This window comes from Populus nigra, chromosome 11, assembly GCF_951802175.1.
Source record: "Populus nigra chromosome 11, ddPopNigr1.1, whole genome shotgun sequence".
Taxonomy (NCBI): Eukaryota; Viridiplantae; Streptophyta; class Magnoliopsida; order Malpighiales; family Salicaceae; genus Populus; species Populus nigra.
In genome coordinates, this window is record NC_084862.1 from 10,048,827 (window position 1) to 10,070,171 (window position 21,345).

Sequence of the window (21,345 nt, forward strand, 5' to 3'; positions counted from 1 at the left end):
CTAGTAAGCTAATTTGGTGATTTTCTCTTTTATTTTTTGAAATTTAAGAATTAAAATGTAAAATAATTGAAATTTAGGATCTAAATGTTAAAGACTAAATTAAAAGAACAAAAAAATATATAGATGGAAATGAAGTTTTTCTTACAAAAATGTAAAATCCTTCCTTGTTTATTTTATTTTAATCCATCTTCTTGTAATTATTTTTTATATTATATATTAAAATATTATTTTATTAAATTAATTTTTAATTTAATCTTTGACAATAAAGATGAAAGTAAATACAGTGCTTGCGGTCGTTTGACTCCATAAAACAAACAAAAATCTTTTTCTTAGAAAAGAAAAAAGGAAATCTCTCATCATCTTTTGCAACAAAACCATTTTTGCTGTTACACTGTAAAAACAAACAAACGAACAAAGAATCTCTCTCTCTCTGGCCATCTATACTCTCTCTATCAGCCCATTCCTGTCTCCATTCATCCATTAATCTTTTTAGTTCTTATTATTAAATATATATATATAAAACACTAACTTATCTTCTTCATATTTATTTTTGCCTCCTTTTCGTATTTTACACTATTTCTCCTTGTTTTTTCTTTTCTTTTTTCAATCTTTGCATGGTTTTCATCTAAATATTTATTAAGAATCGATAGTGATAATATCAATAATCTCTAGAAATTTTTTTCGTGAATTCTTGATCGCTTCAATGGATCAAGTAACGACGCAATCTTTTGATTCTTGACTCTCTTTTGAGTGAATGAGAGATAATGGGATTAGAATCTGCTGGTAGTTTCTTAAACTTCTCAAACAAACCTCAATTTGATTCTCAAATTTGATGGTTTGATTGCTGATCATCAATCTAATTCTGGGTTCTTTTTGTTTCGTTCTGGTATGAAGAAATTGGGTATAGAAGTTTGATTACTGGGAGTTTTAGTTATTGTTGTGGAGTCAATGGATGGGGTCAGTCCGAATGAGGCCCAGGAATTGGATGGGCCATCGGTTCCATGGCGGCCGAGGCAGCTGGCATTTCGACAATACAGGCAGGAGAGTGAACCTGCCAACAAGGGACAAACTTTGCGTGTTGTCGTAAGAAGTCCTGTAAGTCTTCTATTCGTTTGCTTTTGTCTTTCTGGTTTGTGTTGATGATTGGATTCATTTTGTTGTTGTTTTATGTGGGTTTTAGTTTGCATGCTGAATTATGAGCATTTTGGGTTTGATGGAAGTAAAAAATTTAGGTTTTGTATGGAGTGAATGATAGCTCGGTACACTAGTGCACATGTATTAAATTGAGATGTATCTAACTGCCTTCGTTTTTGCATTTGAAATTATAAAATAAAAACAGAATCTTGTGAAGGTGTAATGGCAGGTGTTCATGGAATCTGTTTGTGTTGTCCATGAGATTATTAATTAAAAGGCAGATGTTTGTTTTGCTAATTTATGGAAAAAATGAATAAGAAAGAAGGCAAGCTCTACATAGAACTACAAGAATATCTTCCGTAGAATGCTTATGGTTGGAAGGGTGTAGGCCTTTTGAGGTCGTGATATCATATGACATTCCTGAAATACCTAAAACATTATTCTGATTTCCGTATTAGTATTCTCCATTTCAAAGAATAACATAATAATATAATCTCCAAAGAAGAGTTATGATAAAGACAATGTTCTTGACCAGAAACTACTAAATCTTGCGAGTTGCAAGCCTCTCTGGATTAATCATGGAAAGTGTCTGCTGGGGATTGATTGTTACAATGTAGATGTTAGAGCTTAGAGGATCTTTATCCTGCCTTTCAAGGGGAATCCTTTCTATTGACTTTGTCTGGACACTCATTGTTGAAGCATTCCTTTGTGAAATTTGCTAGTGTTACCAAATTGGAGCATCACTTGCAACCCTTTTAATTTTAACCGTGTAAAACTGTATGATCATGTCAATATGTCTCTGTTCTTAGCTCTTGTGATGACAGGGAGACTCTGATCCACCTTTATTTTTTTAGAAAGAATGCGGAAGATTGACCATGATGATTAAAGATGGAGCCAAGGGTTATGACTCTGAGTTATTGTTGGAATTCTTGGAGCTTCTAGTTTACATGCCTCATACCTGCTAATATTTCTATGATACTGATGTTGAGCAACTTAGATTTCCACGCTTCATTACCTGGTCAATTTTAAGTTGTATTTAGGGAAATGAAAGAGAGGTGAAAATACTGATTTATTATTACAAGGATTGCAATGCATGCTCCTTTAAAGTGGCTTATTTGGGTTAAAACATTCGATAACTGGCCAGTTACAACTTTCTACAAATGTCAAGAAGCACTTTCTACACGAAGTGGATTTATTGGGAAAATTCAATCTCTTCCCATTGACTTTGTTTGTCTTCCCATGATTTCCTTTGTGCTCATCAACTACTTGCAAGTTTTTCTTAGAGAGTTTTTTTCTGTGTTTAGCCTAAAAGTATGAGTGGATTGCAAAATTTTAAGTCTGAAAAATATGTGATGGCAGGAAACTGTACTGAACACCTGGTGGTGTACTAACTGCTCTTCGGTGGACATTGTTTATTATGCCTTTTCAGTTAGATGTCTAAATATAGAGAATTAGTCTTTTGCAGATGTGTATACGAGTCATCTTGAAAAATATCTGTGATTGTAGACACCAATAGGGTAGTGTTACCACCATTTGGTTAATTAGAAAAGGATGGGAATACAAGCTATGACTGTGCTACTGATAAGCTACCCAAAATAAATTATTAAATGAAGTCTAAGAAATGAGACTCCCTGTAGGCCAGTGATGTAGTCTTAACCCAAAAAGTAAAAAAGGAAAGAAAAGAGCATCCACCGAGAGGAGCAAGATTCTTCTACTTTGAATGCTCTGTTCTTTCATTACATATGGAAAACACTAAAGATTCCTAGTGCTTTATAGTCTCAAATAATAGTGACACCCTCTCCCAAAATTTAAACTCCTTGTCCTGCACTAATTATGACCAAGACAAATCCACAGCTTCATTCATGTTATGAACTCCTTTTCCACGCAAGTAAAAGATTGATTAGATTCAGCAACTGTTTTGAACAAAAAAACATTAACTGAAACTTCTGTCATTTGAAGATTATCCATAGTTAAAATCATACCCCAAGCTGCCTCCCTATGCAAAAGAAGGAAGCTAGGAGGGTGTAGCTCTCTTTTGGAGTCCCTTCCACTTTACTACACCTATGCTTTCATAGAGCCTTGATAAGAGGTTTAATTGGGAACACTATTTTTTCATTAGGTTATTGATTAGCGGCATCATCATTCCCAAATTCAGAGTTCAACTCTCTCACTATCCAATCTATCAACATCGAAACTGATAAGCATTTTATCTAGGAAAAAATAAATGAGAGTACATAGGTATTTCCTCTGTAAAGTTAAAAAGCAAAATAGCTAATATATTTACCAAGGAACGTAGTAGTAAAAGCTTTCATTTTGTAGATTGCTTGCAAGGTAGTTATGGGAATAGATTGCTTATATAGTGATGATTAAGGGCTTTGGGGGAACCTTTAGCGTTATCAGTTTGAGTGTGTTTAGTTGCTCCTTATTTTTAGTTAACTGTTTGGTTGCAATGATAGTAGGGAATAGTGTTTGGATAAGGGTATTATGCACTAGATTTTGGCGGTGAGCTTTTCTTTCTGTCTTTTGTTTTTGGGCCTGTGTCTCGTGACTTGCTTACTTGCCTACAAGACCTCATTTTTTTCTGTTCTTTTTTCTCTCTCAGTTTTTTTTATCATTTTCTTTTTTGCTATTATTTTCACACTCATTTTTATTTTATTTACTACAATGAATTAAACCTTGGAAAACTAGAAATTGTGTGAATATTGCATATTTTTGGGATTTTAGAATTTTAAGAAATTGATTTAAAATAGGAGTTAAAAATGGGATGTGACATCTCTGATGCCTATCTTGCAAGCAATATATAGAACAAAGGCTTTAGTATTACGCCTAATTGGTAAAGATATTGGCTATTTTATTTTTTACTCTACAAGGGGAACACATATTGACACAATGTACAACAAAGATAAAACTAGGATTCTCAAGCCCCAAGGTTATAGACCAAACTGTAGAGAAATCTAGAGAAAATCCTTTGGTATTTTTTTTTAATCTGATTAATAATCTTGTTATCAATAAAATAAACTAGACATCCTTATTTGTATTATTACTAAAATCTTTTATAGGAAAGGATTTCTAATTAAAACTTTCATAACTAATAGAATCCATTTAGCATTATGATTTCTAAATAGTAAAATACTAATTAAATTAAAAGTCCTAAACTAAGTAGGAAACAAATAATTAAAATCCAAAATTAACTTGGAAAATAATTAAAACAAGAAAATTGTAACTTCAGGCTTTATATAAGATGCTTTCGGGTTTCTTTGCGGACTTCTTTTCAGGCTTGACCTTGTCAATCTGCTCCAAAAACTCGTGAGATAATTGTTCTATGTCACATATTGTACCCTTATCTAGTTTTTCCTTGATCAAAAGCCATATCAATTTCAACATGTTCTGTTCTATTGAATTGAATTGAATTATACACAACGTTGATAGAGCTTTAGTATCACAAAACAAAGATAAAAATAGGGCCATCATTTTGATCTCCTATCAATAGTCATGCTTCATAACATGTTTATTTTAGGTATGAGTGCCCAAACAATCTTGACTTCGACAAAGCTTGAAAATTTGGAGATTTTGGTCTCAAGAGTTCAGAGGAACTGATCGTCCAGCAAAAAAATACAATATAGTTCTTTTCTGCATCAAAACCATGAGAAGAACTCCTAACATATATCTAAATTCTTATAATCTTCCAAATACTGGTTGCATGCAAATTCCTCAGTTTCTATAGTTATCCACTCCTCTGATCCTCTTTATATCCAACACCAATTATCATTGCCGATACTATTTCACTTCACAATGAACTTCAACTATTTACCTAGCAGTAATTTGTTAAAATCCTGATTTAATCCCTAAACTGCTGGTTTCATAAAAAGGAAAAAAAAAGAAGCTAAACTGCCCACTTAATCCTATTAAAAGCCTTGTTTCATAACACACTCCTTGAAGTATGAGTACCTAACTATGTTATCTCCCTAGAAGCTTGAAAATTATAAGGATTTCAGTCTCAAAAGTTAAGAGGAGCTGACATCAATTATCTTTGCGGATACTATTTTCATCACAATGAACTCACAACTGTTTATCTAGCAGGACTTCTGTTAAACTCATTTTATCCCTAAAATGCTGGTTTCATAAAAATGAAAATAATAATAATAATAATAATAATAATAATAATAATAAAGCACCAAAAAAATCCTGAACTGCTTACTTTGAAAGGGTATTTGCCACAATCCACTATTAGAAGTTCATGATCAATTCCCTATTTGTCTTTACAAGAACCTTCTTTTTGGATCTCTTGAAGTCTATGCACAATAGAGCAAGGGAATAACGACATGATTGAAGAAAGAGCACTATTAATAAGAACTGGTTTATCTTTTTCCATGTGTGACACTTAAAATATGTGACTCTCTTGTGTGGATGCCTACTAAAGGGTACAGTGCCAAATTAAACCAGAGAACTTTAAGAGTAAGCCTCCAAATTTACCACCCTTGGAAAGATAACATATAATAGTGTATTTGGGATCTCATGAACTTGTCTGATATTAGTCAGACATCATATTAGCATCTGAAGTTCCAGTGTGAACTGGTTAAGGACTCATTATTTTCGGTTAACATTGGCTATAGGGATGCATGTTATGATGCTACTGCTGTCATATCTCTCACCTTTTGACTAATGTTCTTCTTTCAAGATTCTGTTTGAACTGCCATTTTATTTTCTAGCATGGCTAAGTGAGCATCATCATTATTTTATTAACTAAATTCTGTTTTGAGAAGAGTACTTTGAAATTATTTGAGGCATCTTTGTGCTGACTGTAAGCTTTTAATGGTGCAGTTGGTTGCCAGACTAACCAAAGACATAGTTGAAACGTATCAAACATGCAATCCACAATTCAAATATTCAGAAGAATTAAATCCAAAACGATATTTGACCAGCCCATCAGCTGGAGTCCTCAATGATGGCCATGATAATGTGAACTCGGATCTTATTCTGACTGTGAACTTTGCTTTGATCAATTTAGACACACAGAGAAGGTTTGTTTATGTCTGTTGTTTTTATTCCTCTGCATTTATTTTTCTGGAACTCATTTTTCTTTTTTGTACTTGTTTTTGAACAGTAAAGGTGCTGCATTATGTTTTGAGTGAATTGGTGTTTGGTCGAAAATAATGCTCACAAAGTCCCTTATGTCCTTGAATCCTTGACTACCATACGTATTTTGCTAAATACTCCTGTTTCTGTTTGGACATCTTTGTAAAAATAAACAGCTTTTATTGCATTTCCACTGAGTTGGGATCTTGATTAAACAAATTCTAGTTTCAATTCCAACTAGTTGTTCCAATGAAGCATTCTCTGCAATTATTATATTCAAAGAGTACAATGTTTGTTCATGTATTTAGCCTCTCTCTCTCTCTCTCTCTCTCTCTCTCTCTCTCTCTCTCTCTCTCTCTCTGTGAATGCCGTGATTATTATTTTTTCAAAATTTGAGGCGATTTTGTGCATCCATATGTGTGTATAACAAAACTGTTTTATCTTTGAATTTTCACCCAAAAAAAAGAAGAATTTTCTTTTCTTTTATACCAGCTAGAGGAATCAGAATCCTAATAATAAAAATCCTGGCAGTTGAATTAAATTATTCTGATCGAGAGACCTTTCAGAGGACAGAATATCCGAGGTACATTGGACTGTTATATTTTCAGTTTTTTTCTCCCACTACAACATTACTTCTCTGAATCATTGTGAGCCTTGTGCATTTCATGTTTGATTGACACCCACAAAATAATAAGTTTAAGTTAGCAAAATCCAATTCAGAAAAAAGAGAAAGAAGGAAAGAAAGATGCAGTTTGATAGAAATTCTGAAATCTAAATGGATTCTAGACAATCCAAAGAAAGTAGCAAATTTAACACATTCATTAAATCCTTGGGTTTATCTTCTTCCAATATGAATGAAATAGTCCAGTCTTTGAAAATATGATAGAATATTTACTTTGACTGTGTGTTTTCTTTCCTTCTTTTGAAGTTCCATTCAGTAGGTGACAAGAACAAAAGCCCACAAATTTTGATTGCATGGTAGTAAATATGATATCCATGACTCATTTATCACATCATATCTGCAGATACATAGTCAAAGATGTTCTTGGTCATGGGACTTTTGGGCAGGTTGCTAAATGCTGGGTCGCAGAAACCAACAGTTTTGTTGCTCTGAAGATAATAAAAAATCAACCAGCTTACTATCAGCAAGCTCTGGTTGAAGTATCTATCTTGACGACGGTAATTAAAAAGCTCTTCAACTCTTTGTGGCTCACCCTTGCTGTGATATGTATTGACATTTCTCTGTTTACACCACGGTTTCCTATCCCAGTTAAACAAGAAGTATGATCCTGATGATAAGCATCACATTGTTCGTATTTATGATTACTTTGTATACCAGCGGCACTTATGCATCTGTTTTGAACTTCTTGACACCAATCTGTAAGTTAATGGCTACTTAGTTACATTTAGTGTGCAGTATCATTTGTTGGAAAAGTTGCTTTTTCTCTGACCTACCTTTTCTGTGAATCCTTGGTCATGTGAATTTATTGTTTTATTTCTTTTTAGCAGCATATACTTGACTTTTAAAGTTTTCAGGTATGAGCTTATCAAGATAAATCAATTTAGGGGGTTATCACTGAGCATTGTCCAATTGTTCTCTAAGCAGGTATGGCAACTTTAAAATTGTTGCCATGTTGCATTTTATCTGAGTTTATTTTGTTCTTATTTCTTGCTTAATGTGTTCATAAAAAGATTTTACGTGGATTGGCTCTATTAAAAGATGCTGGGATAATCCATTGTGATCTGAAGCCAGAAAACATTCTTCTGTGCACAAGGTAAATTATTATTCACGATTTGTTTTGTTTCAAATCTATATCAAGTTTTATTTCTATTCAAGTGAAGTTTTTTCTATCTTGAGAAACAGTGTGAAACCAGCAGAGATTAAAATAATTGACTTTGGATCAGCATGCATGGAAGATCACACTGTTTACTCCTACATTCAGGTTATCTTTATGTCTAGTTCATGTTTTCATTTTGTTTCTAATAACTTGTAAAGTACTTATGATGGCATTTCTGTTTGTTCTGCAGAGCCGTTACTATAGATCTCCTGAAGTTCTTCTAGGTTATCAGTATCCTTTTTGATAAAAGTATAGCTTCATGAATTTTTTATTATATTTTATCATCTGTATAAGCCCATGCTTCATCCTAGAATCATGGGGTTTTTGCTGGGACCTTAATACATTCTAGATATTCTACAGCTATTGACATGTGGTCCTTTGGGTGCATAGTTGCAGAACTGTTTCTAGGATTACCACTTTTTCCCGGTGCTTCAGAATTTGATCTCTTGAGGAGAATGATTGAAATACTCGGGTAAGTCTGGTCTCTATCAGCAATTGGGCCTGAAATATATTTGCAAGTATATCAAGCATGCCGTTTAAGAATATGGATTTGATGTCCTTTCTGTTTTGTTTGTGTTTTCTTGAGATACAAAACAGCCATTAAACTATAAAACGACATGATTATGATAGGTCCACTGGAGAAATAACAGTATATGTGCATAAACAAAAAAAAAAATCATATTTCTTCATGCTGTAAGGGGCCTTTGATTGGTGCAATGGTATCGTTACAACCAGAAGGGTGCATGTTTGGCTCTTGATAACAGCCACTTAATGCAAAATGAAGGGTAGGCTTCGGACTATCTTTAGGATCTCCATGTGGGATGAATAATTGGCTGACCTGACTTCGATCGAACTCTCAACTCCTTTTTAGTGGGACCATATGTGGGTTGTTATCAACCTTTTTCATCCCATGTTTTAAGGAGGCAGGAGTTGTACTCTTTCCTGTGGGTGCACCTATCTTTTGGTTTTGTGGTTGTTATCAGCATGTGAAATGCTTTGCTGGACCAATCTCTATAGACAATATTGTTTCAAATGGCCTGTAATGGTATATTTGTTGGACATGATCAGTTGAATTAAGTTTAAGGCTCAGTGCAAGAAGTGCAGTAACTTTCAAAATATATTTAGCTAGCTCTTCGGTGGCACAGGCAGAATAGATGTACTACCACAAGGCAAAAATAGAATGGAACTCATAGAAAAACCCAAAGAAATTTCAACCATACAGCATAGAGGATTTGAGGGGGCTGAATATCTGCATCTGTATGTACTTCCACTAGGATCATAAAAATGAAACTTGAAATTCCATTAATTTCTCAATGATTCAGCATATAAGAGGGTCTATGAAACCTTGAACACTTTACATCCATGCCTTGTGAAGACACTGGCCCTCATGTGAGCCGCCTCCTCCACTCAAAAGCAGTGCCTCTAAAACATAGATCCTAGCTATCTTTTTTGTTAGCCTATGTTGACATTTTATTCCTCTTTTCTTTTTTCTGTAGAGTATTTGATATTGTAGTTCAATCTGCTTTCTAAGAATCCTTCCAAAAAAAAAGAGAAGGAAAAAAAAGGGAAAGGTTTGCTATCAGTTATTTAAGGCTTGTTTAGGACCTTTTTTTCATCCTTGAGCCAGCTTATCCGCTTCTTCCAGTGCCATGTGCCTTGGATGGCTGATATATTGGTTTGTTAAGCCCTTTTTATTTTTTAATTTGGCTGCTTCTGCTATTAGTTATTGTTTTAAAGTTTTTAGTGGAACCCTTTCATGTGTCCTTTGAGAGCTCCTTAAATTCATTTATCGGAGTTGAATTTATGATTTGCAATCTGATTAAACCGACATTTATGAGAGTTTAACATATAGTAGCATCTGTAAGTATGATAAACAAGACCTGAGCAAGTTAACTAGTGGGCTCATGCAATTAGTATACCATTTTTATCATCAACTCAGTCAAAATTGACATGTGTGTGGGTGCATTATTTAAAAAAAGCATGCCTCCACATCTATGTTTTGAACTTGCTTTTCGAAGTTATGACTCCTCGTAAACTAATTCATGAAAGTTCAAAAGCATGCATTGGGGGGGTGGGTGGGGTGGGGGGGTTTGCTTCCTATGTGATTGGGAATTGATCTATTTTGTGTGTGATTTGTTTATGCTTGGAAGAGCACTGGATCTAGTAGGGTGGTATTTTATGCTTCAATTTGTTGTTTCTTAATTGTTTTCACTATTGTTTTGAAGAATAGCTTATTGCTGGTTGAAATGATGTATGTTGTAGAGGACAACCCCCTGATTATGTTCTAAAAGAGGCAAAGAATGCAAGAAAGTTCTTCAAGTGCATTGGGAGTGTTCATAATTTAGAGAATGGCAAAGTTTCCATAGGAGGAAGAACTGCATACCAAGCATTAAAAGTGGAAGAATATGAATCTGTAAGTGTTCTGTTGTATATTTGGAGGTGGAAAATCAATTAATAGAAGAAAAAGTAAAGAGCTTCATAAGTGAACAGGATTCTATTTAATTCTTTCCTGAAGTGCTAATATCAAATATCAATGGACAAGGGTTTTTTTCTTCTCTATTGCTCTCTGCATTTTATTATCTTCCTCATTGTGAAGATTTCATTGTTCTTTCCAGATAGAGCTGAAAAAACCATCGATTGGGAAGGAGTATTTCCATCATATGAACCTCGAGGCAATTGTTACAAACTATCCTTACAAGAAGAATTTGCCTGAGGAAGATATTCAGAAAGGTTATTCTTATATCCCAAGAATCTAGTTATAACAAATTCAGACAATATGTTGCTATCATTTCTAGAAGCTGCTGATTGTTGTTGTTTACCACATCACAGAAAGTCAAATTCGATTAGCTTTGATTGATTTCTTGAGGGGGCTTGTTGAGTTCGATCCTGCAAAACGATGGTCCCCTTTTCAGGTAATTTAACTTTTTCCTAGTTTTGAGCAATTTCTGTAAAAAATTACTTATAAATTTGTACTTTTGGATAATGGAATTACGACTCATTTATGTGCAGGCATCAAAACACCCTTTTGTAACTGGGGAACCTTTCATTTGCCCATTCAAGCCTCCTCCAGAGACCCCTCATATGGTAAGTATGAGCTTATTAAATTGGCTTTCCAAGCTTTAATTCGGGGTCATACTGCAAGATTGTGATCTTCCTTAAAAGAGTATCTTCTAATACAGGGATGGCCATGCAAAGGGGTTTTCAAAATCTATGTTCGATTTCAGCTTATCATTCTTCTGGATTAGTTGTATAACTAATTTACAGCGTCCATTTATTGCCTGGTTTTGCCCCACCCAGTCCATATAGTTGGAACATACTTTTACTTATAGCTCTTTTGTGTTTCTGTTTTATAAATAATTATGAAGTTCAAGAGAACTATCTCCCTGTTTTAAGTAGTTGGTTCCTGTTCACAAACATCTCTCATGTAATGAGCCAGGAAATTACTTTACACAGTAGGAAGAAGAAATATTACTGCAGAAAAATGTGTATTTTATTGCCTGCATGTGTGTCCATATTGCCTTAGATTGAACTTATGTAATTGAAGCATGATATGTTGGACTAATATGTTTTTTTCGAGTTGATGCACATTTAATGATTGTTTTTCGTTTTAAATTATACTCGTATCTCTCTATTCTTGTAGCCTGTTGCCCAAAATATTAAGGTGGACCATCACCCAGGTGGAGGGCATTGGTTCGCTGCTGGTCTCTCTCCTAATGTGAGCTCATCTTCCTTTTTGGATTTTCTATTATTTTTAAACTAGTAAGGGTTGAACACATTCCTCCATAACTCCTTCAAGAAAAATAAAAAAATAAAAGAAAGAAAGAGGATACCTTACCTCACTGCAAACACGAAAAAAATGGGTAATAGGAGTAGAATTGGAAAAAATTGTGACCATCACTTTTGGTATTTTTTATGAAGGATCCTGGAAGGACCAGAGTTTCCTTGCATAATAGCCCTCATTTCCAGGCAGTTCCATATGGTCATGGTGCTAGTTATGGTAGTGTTGGAAGCCATGGTAGCTATAATGATGGTATTGGCCTTGGAAGCAGCTATGGAAGCTATGGAGATGGCAGTAATATGTTTGCATATTATTCACCAGTTGCTCCATCTGGCATAAACATGCATCCACAGGCTGGTCTGTCAATGCTTGGAAATAGTCCAGATGCAAGATGGAGGTTTATTCAATATTCACATGGAAATGGTCTTGGTATGAGTCCGTCAGCAGGAAATTTTGCACCACTGCCCCTTGGAACCAGTCCCTCACAGTTTACTCCACCAAGTTCTTACTGTCAAGCTTCAGCTGGTTCTCCTGGACATTATGGTCCAACTTCCCCTGCAAGAAGCTGCAGTCATGGATCACCTTTAGGAAAAATGGCTGCAGTTACACAATTCAATAGAAGAAAACGTTGGGGGTATTCTGGAAGTTCTCAATCTCAGGAGTCTACATCTTTGTCAAATTGGCAAGGACAATCAACTGATGGTGCTTGCTCTAACCAAGCTGAGGGAAATCCTCCAGTACTTGGTAGTTCACCTGCACATTGGCAGTCAAGCTGGATGCAGCAACAAGGAGGCAGTGGAAGTGCAGCATGTCCCTCAGCCATTCAGAGCATTCCAGGCTCGTTTAAGCCTGTTGCTAATATGAAATGCCCTCAAAGTGCAGGGCCTCTTCATGATAAGCCCGAGACTAACCTTTCATTGCCAGATCCAGGGGATTGGGATCCTAATTACAGGTAACAAATGACAGTTTTTTATATTGTTAATTTATATCATATTTTCACTTAGATTACATTGATACCTTGCATTCTTCCTTCACATATATTTGCAAACAAATTTAACTTTGAAAGGAACAGATTTTGATGATTTTATCAAACTTAGCATAAAAAAGAGTACAGTTGGCTTTTGTTGTGTTTATCACTATAATTGTTGCAAAAAAAGATTTTGGGTAAAATGTGCTGTTAAAGACTAAACATTAAAAAAAGATGAAGAAATAAAACATGTCTAAATTACAATATGCTGATATAAAATTTACATACGAAAAGTTGAAGGTTATTTTGTATTTTGTCAAGTAATAGGCATATTTAAAAAGCATAAAAAATTGTCAGATAATAGTTGTTTTTGCAAATTTTACATTCATTGGCTGCTTCTCTTTTCTAAATATGGAGGGGCTAGTAATTTAAAATAGTATCTACTTGTATTTTCTACCATGTGCTTGCTTAATCTTTTAGTATGGCATCTGTTATTCATACTCCAGCGATGAACTTCTTCTGCAAGAGGATGGTTCAGATACGAGTTTCTTAAGCTCTGAGTTTAGCAATAGCATGCATCTTGGTTCTGGTGATCCAATGGTAGGTGTTGGAAGATCCAACCGTGCTTCAAATGCGAGCTCAAGTTCATTAAACCAAAGGTATGATTTGTGTTGGTAAAAAGCACAAACTTTCTCCCAAATCACATGGCTGCCTGAATTTTATTACCAACTTCAAGTCATGATTACCATTATTATTAGTTAACTATTGTGCAATTGGTGGCACCTAGCATGAATAAAATATGGTGCAAATGAATGTGCAACAAGAACTTTCACGATTCAAGTGAACCAAATTCAAATATCAAAACTGTCAATTGACCTAGTGTTTCTGTGTCATTGATTAGCATATATTATGAGAATGTTGAAATTGTTGCTTCATGTTTTCTGTCTTTAATTTTTTGTTTTTCTTTTAGTTTTTCAAGGAGGGATTAGTGGGTGTTATTTTTTAATTTTAAATATTTTCTTATTCTTGATTCTTTTGTGGTTGTATTATGATTATGTCAGACAAAATGGGCCTATTCATGGATTTTCACATGTTGACGTGGGCAGCCCTCCTTCAGCTCTTGATTTTCATGCTGGATATGGCCGTTCAATTTCAAAGCCTTCTTATTTTACACCTCATGTCTCACCAAATTCTCCAAGCCGTTTAGGACAGCGGTTCAGTCATGGAAGGCTTGCTGTTCGGGGTAGTGAATGGAATCCTATTAAGGTCCAGCCCCCCTCTTCCAGCTTCAGTTCAGGGGGGCAACGTTCTCCAGGAAGTAGTTCATTGAGCAACAGCATGCCATGGGGTACTTCCTGACTGTTTTGCTTAGTTCTTTGCTAGAGCTACATGAATTGAAATGTATTAACTGTTATTGGAAATCTTTTGTAGGGCGTAGGGCCAATTTCAATAACATTCCGTCACCATCCCGAGGAAGAAAAGATCTTGGAAGGATTGCCTAGTTCTGTATCACCTATATTTTCCACCTATAGTGGGCTGTTGCTTTGAAACTCCTGATCCGAGACATGCTCATTCATTGTGCTTGCATGATTGTGGTTTTTTCTACTCTGATCATTCGACATGCAATCTTTATTTTTCTTGGTTCCAACAATTCCGTGGCCATGATACACCCCCCTATCTCAGGTTTTCAAATTTACGTATTTTAGTTGTGATTGCATTTTATGTACGTGAAGGATTAAACTTATCATTGAAGTTCATCTTCAGCTTCTAGGCAGAATTCAGCTGGGAGTCTGACGTCAAGTGTGTGACTGGAGTATTGCATAGGTCACATAGTTACTTACCTGTTTACTTTTCTTGTTCCAAGTGTAAATTGAGTTTTATTTACTTGAATTGTTGTAGGCTGTAATATGAAGTTGGTGGTTTGTCATTTTTTTCTTATCCCACCTTTTGTTTTTGTTTTTGTTTTTTTTTTTCAATTAGAGTATTTTATGATTTCCAGCTCACTGGCAGTAAACAGTTTGCCATTGTTGGTGTATATTGGATTTTTAATATAAGATGATGCTCAGGCTTTGTTTTACTTGACCAAAACTCGATGTAATATCTAGGAATTCATTTTCTTTCCCAAAGAGAATGTATTTTTTTTTTTTAAAAAAATAAATATTAAGTACAAGTTTCTTATTGGGTTTGTAGGGGCACGGAGAGCAAGGAGTTCTCTATTGAAAACAGTAGATGGAGGGATAACTGTAATCTATTAGCTTGATCTCTAGTGATGGTGATATGATACTCTTTCTGACATTATCCCCGCACGGGAGCTCTATGTTTCTTGGGGCATATGGATGTGCTGGTTATTCTCTTTTCTTTTCTTTTTTTTTTAATAATTGTGGGTGATCAAACTAGTTTATATATTTTTTGACTTATTTTTTGAGGATCTGAAGTTAACAATTAAGGAAATATCTAGTGTTTTTAAAGTTTATAATACTTGAATTGATGATACATGAAAAGAATGATATTTGAAAAGTAAATTTAAAGCTTCATCATAGCTTTGAATGACTATTTCATACATGGGTTTTTTACTTGATTATCGGAGAAGGGTATTAATTTATATTTTAAATTGAATTTAATTATTAAAAATTGTGTAAAAATTGATGTTAAAAACAATATTTCAAAACTATCTTTAATAACACAAATCTCTTTTGGTGTTTTCCAACCTGTCTCTTTCCTTCTCCTCTTCTAACTCTCATTTCTTTCTGAAACGTCTCCATCCTCATTGATATTCCACTGCAAGCAGGAATTTCGATGGCAGGCAAGAGGAATCCATCTCTAAAATGTGTGGTTGCGAGCTAGAGATATCTGATTCGAACCTCGACATGCCTCTCGATGACTCATCTTGCAGGTAATCCTTACGGCAACCTTTTTTAAAATTTGCTGTAATATATGTAATTGAAAGGGGAAAAAAGAAGAGGGAATCTAGTTAGCTACATGTTTGAACACGCCATTAAATTAATCTCGACATCTTTTTATCTCATGTACATGGTAAGCTAATCCTACTGCTCCATGAAAGATATGCAAATCCGTATGAAATCTACTCTCGCTAGAAACCAAAAAGAAGAAGGAAAAAATCCTCAATTCAGACCATTCCAGAAAAAAATAAAAAAATAAAAAAATTGAAACAACGTGATAAGAGAGGGTAAAGAATGGGCCCAATGGGCTTTGGCCCACAACCGTCGATTGTTGATGTGGTCATATTTTATTTTATTAGGTGGGGTGTGTGGCTGCCAAGTGTGAAATCCCATGCAATTATATTATTATTATTATTATGTTGACTCAAGAGGATGAAAAGAAAACTGGCGGTCTCTACACCACTCGAACATGGGACCCAATATCTGTTGCAGCCAATGGCAACCCTCCTTCCCATATCTCCTACCCTTACACCCTAAACCCTCCATTTTCTCTGCTGAAATAGTAGCAGTGGTAAGATTATCACAGCCAGATAAATTTGTAAGAGAAACATGTCATACATTCAAAGTAGGAGTAGTAGTAAGGTAGTTCCTGTTCATTGCTAACTTCGGAATCCTCACTTGTTCTCCATCACCTTTTGCTTTCCTAACCACTTCAGGTATGCAGCAGCAGCTCTTGAATCTTCCACATCATTTCTTTCGTTCTCTATTGTCACCGAATTCTCAACTCTCTTAATTTGCTCATGTTTTTCTTTCAACTGAAATCTGTTTGAGGTTGTCTCCTTGTTTCATTCTTTTCACTCATCGTTCATGTTCTTGTTCTTCTGGCCAAATCTTCAACACAGACAATAAATACAGAGTAGAACTCGAATAACTCAGGATCGGAAAATATAGTGAACATGAAAAATAACAGCAATGGTATACACCATCTGTGATCATTCACTCCGCAAATAAGATGGGGCTAGCTTCTGCTATAACACTTGGAGTGTTGGTCTAAGTTAATGTAAGAGGCATCGTAGATGCCCCACCCCCCATTCATGGTCTGACATCACACTTGATGCTATAACATGTAACTGTTTCAGGCTTGGCAATAGCTCAACTGTTTTTCATGCGGTGAAGAAGACTAAACTACGGTTTTAAGACTTGAATACAATCATATTCGGTTTTGTAGTTAGGGATTGTAGATTGATATCTTCAGAAATTCAAAGTTGAACTCTCTAGCTGTATTCACGTGGTTGCAAGATGCTAATCCTATGCATATTCATGGGTGTGACCTGATACTCCTGTGCAGTATATATATGTTGTATAAAAGTCTCATTACACCTTTTCTTTTTTTTGTTTCCCTGGGTCTGCTTGAACTGGAACTTCTTTGTTTCTTTGTTTTGGTTAGCTTTGAATATGATGAACTTAGACAAATTTGGTAAAAACTGTCATGGAGCATGATGCAGATTATTATCTCTCGATTACTTTGTATGACATCCTGCCAAACATATATTTAATGTTTTTAACATATTGAGGAGCCTAATGTTTGTTTTCTGTTTTTTCCAGTTTTCCTTGATTTTAATTCCAGAAGGCTACCAAATTGAGCTTAGGGCGATTTATCCTATAGAACATCTACATGCACCTAGCCTGGTGAATTGAGTACGCTTGAAGAGCAGCAGACTTGATATCATCAATTTTCTGAAAGCTTGTGATGATTATTGTACAATTCTGAAATTTATCTTATATATATGATGGCCACAGCCGCAGTTATTGGACTTAGCACAGGAAAGAGGCTCTTGAGTTCCTCCTTTTACTATTCAGACCTCACAGAAAAGCTTTCCAATGCCAATGATCATGGGATTACCTACTATCCAACCGCTACAACAAAGAATGTAGTAGTTGCAAAAAAGTCATCGAACTATGGCCCCAGCTTCCCTTCATCCAATCGAAATTCACATTCCATTAAAGCCCTTAAAGAACATGTGGATACTGCTTCTGCTTCTTCAAATGTGGCAACATGGTTCAAGACATTTGATGACTTTGAAGAAGAGAGCTCTGCTCTCGACTATTCGGTAGAAGCTCTCCTTTTGCTGCAGAAGTCTATGCTAGAAAAGCAATGGAATCTTTCTTTTGAGAGGACAAACTCAAGTGACTCGACAAGTAAAAAAAATAACAAGAAGATACCTGTCACTTGTTCTGGGGTGTCTGCTAGACAACGAAGGGTGAATAACAGGAGAAAAAATCAGAACCAAAGTAAATTTATGTCACAAAGTAGTGATTTTAAGTTTCTAAGATCAGTTATTAGTCCAGATCTGCTGCAGAATCGTTTGAAAGGTTATGTGAAGGGTGTAGTGAGTGATGAGGTGCTCCCCCATACAGAAGTTGTGCGCTTGTCAAGGATAATTAGAGCTGGTCTTTCCTTTGAGGACCACAAGTCCAGGTTAGAATACATTAATAATGATAAGAGAAGTCTTGAAGTTCAGTGTAGTTGTTTGTTTGCGCATCTTGTTGATTCTATGATAAGTATCTCTACTGCATTTCTTTCGAGTAAGATTTTGAAAGTGACAAACGGCAGATATAATTGAGGGCTACGGTGTGGATAGCAAGAAGTTTTCCTTTCCTTATCACTTCCACCTTGATTCATGTTCTCAAAACTTGGGACAGTTTTATGTGAAGAGAAATCATGATTTAATTTCTTTAATGTGCTAACACTCAACAACTTTTTAAAGCATGTAATCCATATATTTCATTTGTTTCATTGGATTGCTGTATAATCTATCTATTCGAATTTGGAAATTTCAGGCTAAAGGAGAGATTAGGTTGTGAGCCCTCAGATGAACAAATTGCAGATTCCTTGAGGATTTCTCGTGCTGACTTACAGTCAAAATTGATTCAATGTTCTCTGGCAAGAGAGAAACTAGCAATGAGCAATGTTCGTCTAGTTATGTCTATTGCTCAAAAATATGATAACATGGGTGCTGAAATGGCTGACCTTGTTCAGGTTACTTTCTTCGCATCATTTCAAGTATTAAAGGCTGATATCCATGAATCAAAGGGTAGATTTGTGGCCGTCCTCTTATATGCAATGTTTCTCATGCAGGGAGGTTTGATTGGACTCCTGCGAGGTATCGAGAAATTTGATTCTTCCAAAGGGTTCAAAATCTCAACTTATGTTTATTGGTGGATACGTCAGGTAAGGCTGATTTTTCCCTTCAGATTGTAAACAACTTCATATACTGGAACAGCAGATATTACCACCAGCAGTTCTAAGCATATCCTACAACAGATAACCACACAAGTCTTCTGCACCATGACATTCTAGTAACCTTTATTTGATAACACATCTTCATGTCAAGTTTAGCATTCATGGCACTTCTGTTTTTGCCCAAAGCAACCCTAAGCAGAAAAATGAGTTTGGGGTGGTCTCCTACCTGAATCCATGTGTGTTATTCTTGCTGTGGTTATAAGGCCATGATGTCATGAGTGATAGATACTACAAAACTAATGCGTTTTTTTCATCTTTATTGGGACACAGGGTGTCTCAAGAGCTTTAGTTGATAATTCAAGAACCTTAAGATTGCCTAATCATTTACATGAAAGGTTGGGCCTGATTCGGAATGCAAAGATTAGACTGGAAGAGAAAGGAGTAACTCCATCAATTGATGTAAGTACATTATTCTACCTGGCCCAAAATAACAGCAATCTGGTTTCTCGAAATATATATCCTGAGATTCAAGTTTCCATTAAGTAAACCATATACGAACGAACATTCTTAAATCTCTTTTCCTTTGATGATGAGATGGTTCTTGTTTTAAAGTTTTTGTTTTATTATGTATCAGCAATATTACCCTTACCTATCTTCTTATTGTTTTTGCTATTTTCAGAGAATTGCAGAAAGCTTGAATATGTCCCAAAGAAAAGTTAGGAATGCTACCGAGGTACTGGATTTATGAATCCACCAGTTCTATCGCCTAATGCTCTCGCTTTATGTTAATCAACAATGCAATCATATGCAGGCTATAAGTAAGGTCTTCTCGCTTGATAGGGAAGCATTCCCCTCGTTGAATGGTCTTCCAGGAGAAACACACCATAGTGTAAGTGAAGCTCAACTCTGGTTCTGCGAATCCTTTGGGTAAATTATAGTTCAAGTGTCCTTTTTACGACTCATTTTCCTTTTCTCTCTCTGTTTTTTTGAAGTACATTGCAGATAATCGCCCTGAGAACAACCCGTGGCATGGAGTGGATGAGTGGGCACTGAAGGTAAAGATAACAAGAATTTGTGTGTTTAATTATAAGAGAAAAAAGGATTAATTTGTTGAGTGATGTGCTGACAGGAGGAAGTAAACAAGCTTATTGATTCTACTCTTCAAGAACGAGAAAAGGAGATCATACGTCTTTACCATGGTTTAGATCAGGAATGCCTTACATGGGAGGACATTAGCAAGCGGTGAGTCAAATATTAAGCAGTAGAATGCTTATATATATATATACTTTCTGATGTTGTGATTCATGCTCCTTTATCTCTTGAAATTCTTGGTTTCATTTTATTGTCTATATACCTGGAACTTACAGATTGTTGATTTGTGCAATCTTTTTCAGCATGGGGTTGTCTCGAGAAAGAGTTAGGCAAGTCGGACTTGTTGCATTAGAGAAACTAAAACATGCCGCGAGGAAGAGGAATACGGAGGCCATGTTAGTCAAACATTAAGTTTTGTTTGTGATTCAATGGATTGTTTGTATATATACAGAAAGGAGAGATCTATCTTCCATTTCATACTTTTTTTATAAATCGCAAGTACAGTTGTGCATATAACCCTCAACTTCTGTACTGATCAAGAGCTTATAAGCTGCAGCAGGAGGTTTTATCAAATTACAGCTGCCCTAAGCATTCCAATCTTTCTTTTCTTTTATGATTTCCTTTATAAATAGATATGAAGCTTGAAGTTTACCTCATATAAGATGTATTTGAATGATTTTTATCCTATTTTTAGTGTAACCCAGCTTTTATACGCAACAACTTTGTGTCCCAAAATCATAAATTTCCTAATTGTTTTCCAAATCATCGAAAGCATTCCTTGAGACAAAAGGTATTGGAAAGACTTTGTGTGGAAGTGAAGTAACATACAAAGAAATAGAGATTTTTTATTATTATTAATGTGAGTATTTGGGTCAATTTGTGCGCATCTCGATTAATCTTACGGGCCCTGAAGTTAACGACTATGTAAATCTCTAGTAGTCATTATACTAGCAACCTCATGGCTCGAATCTGAAACCATAAAGAAAATAAATCTTTTAATTTTAAATTTTTATCACTGGATCATCTATTAGATGGTTAAAGAAATAGAGATTTTGAATACATCGTAGCTTGCTTCAGTATTGCTTTAAGAAGGATTGCGGGATCTTTAAAGAATATGAAATTTTGAAGCTTTAACAGGAACTCAAATTTGTTGGTCTTTAATGAATATAAATCCAGGTATCGTAGTCTTTAAACAAATAGTTCTTGATGGCCTGTCTTAGATGTCCAAATAATATAACTCTAAACAAAGTGAGACAAGCCATTGTTCTTAGTTTTTCGGAGAATTATTTCTTGAAAGTTTAATACAATAACATGAA

The 21,345-nt window shown here is 35.2% G+C and overlaps 2 protein-coding genes across 3 annotated transcripts; both read left to right on the forward strand.

Annotated features, from left to right (window-relative positions):
• Positions 1-312: 312 nt before the first annotated feature.
• Positions 313-14,870, forward strand: LOC133668521 (dual specificity protein kinase YAK1 homolog). Of its 2 annotated transcripts, none has more exons than XM_062088425.1 (19): positions 313-783; positions 895-1,095; positions 5,956-6,155; positions 7,236-7,389; positions 7,481-7,590; positions 7,747-7,816; positions 7,903-7,985; positions 8,075-8,153; positions 8,239-8,279; positions 8,398-8,520; positions 10,311-10,461; positions 10,664-10,778; positions 10,878-10,960; positions 11,058-11,132; positions 11,689-11,763; positions 11,967-12,778; positions 13,300-13,452; positions 13,855-14,141; positions 14,225-14,870. In XM_062088425.1, the coding sequence occupies exons 2-19, from the start codon at positions 949-951 to the stop codon at positions 14,293-14,295; spliced, it is 2,829 nt and encodes a 942-aa protein (XP_061944409.1). In that variant the 5' UTR covers positions 313-783; positions 895-948; the 3' UTR covers positions 14,296-14,870. The 2 variants fall into 2 exon arrangements, 1 of the variants encoding a protein (XP_061944409.1); XR_009833746.1 differs by having other exon boundaries at positions 331-1,095; positions 14,225-14,476; positions 14,558-14,870.
• Positions 14,871-16,245: 1,375 nt separating this feature from the next.
• LOC133668522 (RNA polymerase sigma factor sigA-like) lies at positions 16,246-20,628 on the forward strand. Its single transcript, XM_062088427.1, has 10 exons — positions 16,246-16,409; positions 17,299-18,172; positions 18,535-18,733; positions 18,833-18,925; positions 19,268-19,396; positions 19,617-19,670; positions 19,749-19,826; positions 19,930-19,992; positions 20,067-20,179; positions 20,332-20,628. The coding sequence occupies exons 2-10, from the start codon at positions 17,481-17,483 to the stop codon at positions 20,438-20,440; spliced, it is 1,530 nt and encodes a 509-aa protein (XP_061944411.1). The 5' UTR covers positions 16,246-16,409; positions 17,299-17,480; the 3' UTR covers positions 20,441-20,628.
• Positions 20,629-21,345: the final 717 nt, after the last annotated feature.